The sequence below is a fragment of the Oratosquilla oratoria genome, chromosome 12 (genome assembly GCF_046742065.1).
Source record: "Oratosquilla oratoria isolate Oo_2021 chromosome 12, ASM4674206v1, whole genome shotgun sequence".
NCBI classification, from domain to species: Eukaryota; Metazoa; Arthropoda; class Malacostraca; order Stomatopoda; family Squillidae; genus Oratosquilla; species Oratosquilla oratoria.
Window position 1 is genome coordinate 6,107,318 of NC_134788.1, and position 7,500 is coordinate 6,114,817.

The 7,500-nt window shown below is 46.1% G+C and overlaps 1 protein-coding gene across 1 annotated transcript in view; it reads right to left on the reverse strand.

Annotated features, from left to right (window-relative positions):
* LOC143030922 (uncharacterized) overlaps positions 1-7,500 on the reverse strand; it is a 9,718-nt gene that overhangs the window by 449 nt on the left and 1,769 nt on the right. Inside the window, exons 2-8 of the mRNA XM_076194183.1 lie at positions 3,690-3,850; positions 3,357-3,587; positions 2,816-2,911; positions 2,457-2,596; positions 2,046-2,334; positions 1,545-1,684; positions 1-1,422 (exon numbers count right to left, since the gene is read on the reverse strand). The exon at positions 1-1,422 is cut by the window's left edge and continues 449 nt beyond it. Of these exons, the coding sequence (XP_076050298.1) occupies positions 744-1,422; positions 1,545-1,684; positions 2,046-2,334; positions 2,457-2,596; positions 2,816-2,911; positions 3,357-3,587; positions 3,690-3,830 (1,716 nt within the window). The 5' untranslated portion in view covers positions 3,831-3,850 and the 3' untranslated portion in view covers positions 1-743. The remainder of the gene's footprint in view (positions 1,423-1,544; positions 1,685-2,045; positions 2,335-2,456; positions 2,597-2,815; positions 2,912-3,356; positions 3,588-3,689; positions 3,851-7,500) is intronic.

Here is a 7,500-nt window from a genome sequence, read left to right on the forward strand (position 1 = left end):
GTCAACATGGGTAGTTTTAAGACCCTCGACTCGCTTGAACAATCTACTTATTTAGTAACTGTCAAATCTGTGCGCTCCGAACTATTCAGGATTTCGCTTGTCTGTTTGTTCTACAAGAGTGCGCACCTTTCTCCGCACGTAGGCAAGATTACATATAGTGGACGGGCGTTACTGCTTAACATTGTTACAATACATACATAGACAAGAAATATGAACATAGTTATGTAATACAAAGGAACACAATTCTATAACATAATTACACATATGACGTAATATCTAATATTACGTTACAGTAAATATTTACATCTATAAATATATACATATATAATATAGATATATACACACACACACACATATATATATATATATATAAATGTTTTGGGCAAAGTCTTTCTCGTAAACAATTCCTGTTAAATGCTAAAGCACAAGTGGTGTCAATGATTTTAAGAGAACATTTCTCTAACTCTCTGTATTTCCTTTTTTCTTCATAATTCAAACTCTGTAGGAAATAGTAAAAGGCTTCAGAATGTTGATTCATTTTACCGACAGCTGTTTCAACCATTACAAATGGTCATCTTCAGGGTAATACACTACATCAAGACAAACATGGGTATATAAGGCCGTTTTTACCCTCCTTCCTCGTTGGTGCACAAAGGGGCGAAACCCAACCCGCCCAGTCCTTCGCCGGCCGGCCGGACCCGGGGTGGTGTGCAGCGGCGGCCAAATTGGGGCTTTCCCCTCAATCACTCACAGCCAGAGCTTTCAGACTCACACACATAGAGGGTACACTCAGAACTCCACTTTCCATGTGACAGGGTTATATTTCCAACCCTTTGCCTTCCCCAATCTGCCACATTCGCAACTACTTTCGTTTTGGGGGTAAACACTACATTATATATTTTGCCCCTCTCAAGGGCAGCAGGCGGTGCAAAAACGAACTCACGACCCTCAGAGGATGCCGAGCTTATTACAACTTCGACCCCATCATCATCATCAGCAGCATCATCCTCTATCTCAAGGGTGCCAGCACCTGGAACATCCAGGCGATGGACACAAATATTCCTATCACTCTTAAACAAGGGAATCAAATCATAACGCTCATGCGGCATCAATGTCACTTTGCTTCCATTTGGGGAAATGTGAAAACGGGAAAGTCGCCCTTTCGGGGGTTGCCCCTTCCTTCCTCCCCTGGCAGGATGCAGTGGCGTGGTCCTCGGGAGCGTCGAGGGGTCGGCGCCCCGGATGGCCGTCAGGATGTGGATGCACTCCGTGTGGGTCAGCACGTCCGTGCCGACCACGTTGTCCACGAACTCGTCGCAGGACATGTCGAGGAACCGCACCTCCCTCAGCAGGTCGTCCCCGATCTCCTCCCGGAGTGCACTCCCCGACGGCTCCTCCTCCTGGCCTAGCTGGGCTTTTCCCCTGCGACCAACGAGAGGCACAGAGATCGCATTAGCGTGCGGGCTTGATGAGCGACTACCAAATCAAACACTGTGCAAAGGGCGGAGAGGAATGGAATGGTCGCCACGAGTGCGAGTACTTACCAGGCAATCAGTCCTCTGAAGGGGACAACCTCGGAAGAGAAGGCCAGGGTCTCGTCCGTCAGCAAAGACCTCAAGCTTTCCTTGCTCAGACGAGACACGGTCTTAGGCATCATGATGGCGTCGGGGTCGCGGTCCAGTATCTGTGGGTCAAACAGGTCATGCTATCTGAATATGTCGAAGATTCCAAGGGACGGGCGACAACTGACGCGACCGAACTTGCAATGCCACCGTCAGTCAGAGCGTGAGCTTGGGGCACGCAGGGTGACGGCTCCGGCCGAAGGAAAACCCCGGGGGGCAAGCTCCTCACCTCCTCCACGACTGTTAATCAACCCACCTCGGGGGCAAAGGTCCCCCGTGCACGTCGCCGTGCTTCCTTACGCTCTGATGTAAAGCGAGACGTCTTTCAACCAAGAGGGCTTTGAACCCGAGCTCCAAGTGTAGATATCACCATTTTACCCAAAAGGAACACCAGCCACGACATCAGGAAACAGACCCACGTACCTCTTTGCACTTCTTCTTCAGCGCCTCGTCTTCTTTTGGGGGTTGCCTCCTCTCCCTGGCAGGATGCAGAGGCATGGTCATCGGGAACGTCGAGGTGTCGGCGCCCCGGATGGCCGTCAGGATGTGCATGCACGCCGTGTGGGTCAGCACGTCCGTGCCGACCACGTTCTCGAGAATCTCGTCGCAGGTCATGTCGAGGAACCGCACCTCCTTCAACAGGTCGTCTCCTATCTTCGCCCGGAGTGTACTCCCCGACGGCTCCTCCTGCTGGCCTAGGTGAGCTTTTCCCCTGCGACCAACGAGAGGTACAGAGATCGCATTAGCGTGCGGGCTTGATGAGCGACTACCAAATCAAACACTGTGCAGAGGGCGGAGAGGAATGAAATGGTCGCCACGAGTGCGTGTACTTACCAGGCAATCAGTCCTCTGAAGGGGACAACCTCGGAAGAGAAGGCCAGGGTCTCGTCCGTCAACAAATCCCTCAAGGTTTCCTTGCTCAGATGAGACACGGTCTCAGGCATCATGACGGCGTCGGGGTCGCGGTCCAGTATCTGTGGGTCAAACAGGCCTTCTGAACATGTCGACGAATCCAAGAGATGGGCGACAATTGACGCGACCAAATGTGCAATGCCGCCGTGCTTCCTTGAGCTTTAATGCAAAGTGAGACGTCTTTCAACCAAGAGGGCTTTGAACCCTAGCTCCAAGAAGTGTAGATATCACTATTTTACCCAAAAGGAACACCAGCCACATCATGAAACAGACCCACGTACCTCTTTGCACTTCTTCTTCAGCGCCGCGTCCTCATAAAGAACCGAAGTGTCCAGCACTGCCGGCATCGTCTCCTCCTTCACGTTGGAAGCGATGTACTGAAGACAAAAAGAGAGTTTGCCTAAGCTAGTGTGAACAGTCGAGTATATCATGATTCGCTATTGCAACTTTGTCCACAGAGAGGCCCGTTTGCTGCCGTGGTGTTCAATAATGACGCCCAAAACAAGGCATCGTCCAAATTGCCACACAGGCACACACTCAACCAATCATCTGGTCTTGCTCACCGTACTATCACAACAAAAGAAGAAAAAGAAGAAAAGAAAGAGGAAGACAAAGATGAAGATGAAGAAGAGCATAAAAAGGAGAGACATAAGAAGAAAATGCAGAAGAAACAGAAAAAGAAGATACAGAAGAAGAAACATAAGAAGGAAAACAAAACAGAAGAAATTGAAAAAGAAGAAATAGAAGAGGAAGAAGAACAGAAGAAGAGCGGTAGAACTGCTGTGAAGGAAAGCTAAGGCAACTAGCCTTCCCACACTATACCTGCGCACAATATTTAATTGCTGAAACCATCTTGTACTTGTGGGCCAGGGCGTACATCCCGAGAGCCTCTTCCACCGACTCCAGGTCCATCCGCTCCAGGTACATGTGCTCCAGTAGCTTCAGAAAGGACTGACGAGGGTCCTCTGAAAGGGTGAGCATATCGACAGCCAGGGGTCCCTTCAGCATGGCGAAGAACACGGGGGAGTTCATGGACAGGACCAGTCTGTGGGCCTGAGGGAGTCACGTATTAAGTCTAAAGCCTTCCTCTGGGTCAACGGGCGTCTAAGCACCGCCAAGGAGGGAATGATATTCAATGCGAGTCACCACACTTACCTTGATGGGCTCCTCGACTTCTGGAAAGAAGATGTCCAGGTCGCTTAACTCGCTCGAGATGTACAGATGCTGAAGGCGCTCCTTGTTGCTCTTCGGCATCGATTGCCACGCCTGGTCGCCCAGTGATCCTGTTTCGACCATATTAGCTCTTTGGTTGCTGTCTGGAAATGCCAACCGGTTTAGCCGTGTATCAGTCAAGAGGAGCCATGAATTCAGTGATCATCTCCCTCCCCATCATCAGTTCTTTGACTCAGGAAGTGGCCTATAATCTCAAGCACGCGCCCTTCTTTCAGACAAATCTCTCATGTCACCGCACTGCCATGCCTACACTATACCTCCTTCGATATAGATGCGTCCAGGAAAGTCTCCTCCCAAATTTACCACAACACAAATTCACACGCAGACATAGACACAGCATCCCAGAAGAAACTCAAGTAAAAACTCAATGAAAAAGACTGAGTTGGAGATAAACTGATAGAACGAACGGGAAATATCCTGGAAAGGCGAACAAATTTATGATACCAATCAGAAAGCAACTCTTATTGGAGCCAACATTATCAAATGGAGCCTGATGTCAGTAAATACGGTGCAATGTACGCGTGGGGAGGGGGTAGCCGCAAAAGGGCAGAAACAACAACAAGATGCAACCCAGAAGTACTAAAGAAGTAAACAATCTGAAAACCCTGACTCAAGCGAGTACACTGCCAGTTGCCTCAACGCCACCTGAAGGGGACCAATGACGGGTACCTGCTTCCTTCCTTGTGGTGGTCCTGCAAGGTGGACAGCGAGGCTGCCATTTTCAAAACCCGTCAACCCCCCACCCCACCCCCGACCACCTGCTCCAGCCCTGAGGGGCCGACACTCGGTCTCTGGGCCCAAGATCTCTCAGAAGATTACAAAGGAGCATGCCGACAGGAGACCTTTTGGTCCATAACTAGATCGGATGCGAAAAAAATATAACAATGATAAATAAATTAATTAATTAATCAATAAAGTAATAACCATATAATAATCAATTAAATAAATAAATAGGTAAAGGTAAATAATAAACAAACAGGTAAATATCAAATAATAATAAATGGACAGATAAATAATAATAGATTGTACAATAATAAATAGACAATAATAACAAACAAATAAACAAATAATATGAAAAAATAATGGCAGGCATTACAGCATCTTGCTTAAGTGTTTATCTAAACGAATCTTAAAGCTTCGAACTGAACTACGTTACACTGCCTCTGCAGGAAGTTTATTCCATTCATTTACTACTACACAGTTGGCAAAGTTGTTTCTACCCACTTCCAAATTAAATACATTTCCTGGCAGTTTGAGACCATTATTTCTTGTCAGATTCTCATTAAATGTGAAAATTTGGTCACTTTTGATGTCAATTCCCTTTGGAATCTTAAAGACTTGTATCAAGTCACCCCTGAGTCGCCTTTTTAGGGAAAATATTCATATGTTTTAGTCAATTTTCGTATGATTTATTTTTTATATTTGGAATCAGTTTTGTGGCTCGCCGTTGTATTTTTTCCAATCTGTCATTGTCTTTAATGAGATTCGGTGACCATACGGAAACATCATATTACAAACGAACTAACGATTTATATAGCTTGTTAATGAGAGATGGACTTTTGAAGTCAAAAGATGGCGCAATCAGTCCTACAATCTTATTTGCTTTCTCAGAGGCTAAGATACACTGCTTAGATGATTTGAGATCGTTACTAATAATTACGCCAAGATCCTTTTCACTATCCACTTTTGTTAACGATTTTCCAAATAACTTGTAATCGTACTTACTGTTATTTTTACCTATGTGCATAACTTTGCGTTTACATGTATTAAATTTCATTAGTCACTTTTCAGACCATTGCTGTAGTTTTTCTAAATCTTTTTGAATGTTTAATTGACCATTTGCCATTCCGCACAGTTTTGTGTCATCAGCAATTTTGGAGACAATAGATTTCAGTCTGTGGTCTACATAATTTATATATATGTATACTATGAATAGAAGTGGCCCAAGAACGGAACACTGAGAAACTCCACTCGTAACATTTTTCCATCTAGAAGTTTTGCCATTTAGAACAACTCTGTTTTCGATCGTTTAACCAATTACTAGTCCAACTTAATTATAGGCTACCACTTATTCCGTGTGAAACTAATTTTGTAAGTATAGTCTTTCGTGAGGGACGGTATCAAATTTTTTTGCAAAGTCTATATTAAATCTATACTGTTTATTTTGTCATACTTTTGTAGAATTCGAGTAAGTTGGTAACGCAAAAATGTTTCCCTTTGAATCCATGCTGGCTATCATCTATCAAACAGTTACTTTCTAAATAGTGTTCTATAGCATCTCTGATGATAGTTTCCATAATTTTCCCTACGATTAAAGTCAAGCTTAGGCCTGTAGTTATTTGATTCCTTTTTGTCACCTTTTTTGAATATGGATGTAACGTTAGTCAGCTTCCATTCTCTTGGGACTTCTCCGGATATGATGGATTTCTTGAAAATAATGTCTTAAGGAACAACAGTTTAATTCTCAATTTCCTTAACCCATTAAACTCCGATGACAAGATGTCTTGTCATTTGGTCAAATAAAACAAAAAATCATAAAACACCAAAATGTTTGATCAAACACCAGAAAAATACGACGTCAGTCCTCGCTTCGCTCGCGAGCGAAGCGAGGACTGACGTCGTATTTTTCTGGTGTTTGATCAAACATTTTGGTGTTTTATGATTTTTTGTTTTATTTGACCAAATGACAAGACATCTTGTCATCGGAGTTTAATGGGTTAAAGATTCTTGGATGCCAACCGTCAGGCCCTGGTGTTTTATTAACTTTGAGTATTCCTATACACCTATAATTTTTTTTTTCTTTTATATTTACCGTAGTTCACTAAGTCGTCGGGTTAAAATACATATTTTCCAATGGAATTTCTTCGCAGTACAACCGCAGGCAGATCATACAGATGCTATTTAATTAATTCATGAAACAATGCACGACGACACTCGCCTTCCATGTCCCTCCGCCATCTAATTTGTGTACCGTCCCAGCTAAAGCAGGAGACAATGCACAATCATGCGATCGGGAGGGAGGGAGGAGGGAGGGGGAAGGGGGCCGGCTGGAGGCAACGAGGGAAGGGGGAGGAGGAGGGCAAAGGAGAGGGGGGAGGGATGGAGGAGAGAAGGACGAGGGGGAGGGAGAGGAACGAGGGAAGGAGGAGGAGGGCAAAGGGTAAGGAGGGAGGGAGAGTAGAAAGGAGGAGGAAAAGAGAGAGAGGGAGGGAGGAAGATGAAGAAAGAAGGGAGGAGGAAAAGGGGCGGGAGGGAGGATTATGGAGGTAAGGAGGGAGGGAGAAGGAAGAGGGGCGGGAGGAAGAAGTATGGAGAGAGGGAGGAGGAGGAGGAGAAGGAGGAGGAGGAGGGGCGGGCGGGAGAGAAAGAGGAACAAGGAGGGAGGGAAAGGAGGAGGAGAAAATTAGGGAAGGAGAGAAGGAGGAGGAGAAAAGATGGGAGGGAGGGAGGGATGGAAAAGGAGGAGGAGGGAGAGAAAGGAGAGAGGGAGTAGGAGAAAGGACGGGCGGGAGTGAGGGAGTGAAGAAGGAGGCAGAGGTAGGAGGGGTGGGAGGGAGGGTAGGGTAGGAGCGAGAGTGAGGGAAGGAGGAAGAGAAGGGGTGAATGGTGAATGAGGGGAGGAGGAGGAGGGGGAGGAGGAAAAGAGGGGAGGAGGAGGAAGAGAAGGGGAGAGGAAGGAGGGGTAGGGGAGAGGAAGGAGGGGAGGAGGAGGAGAATGGGAGAGGAAGGAGGA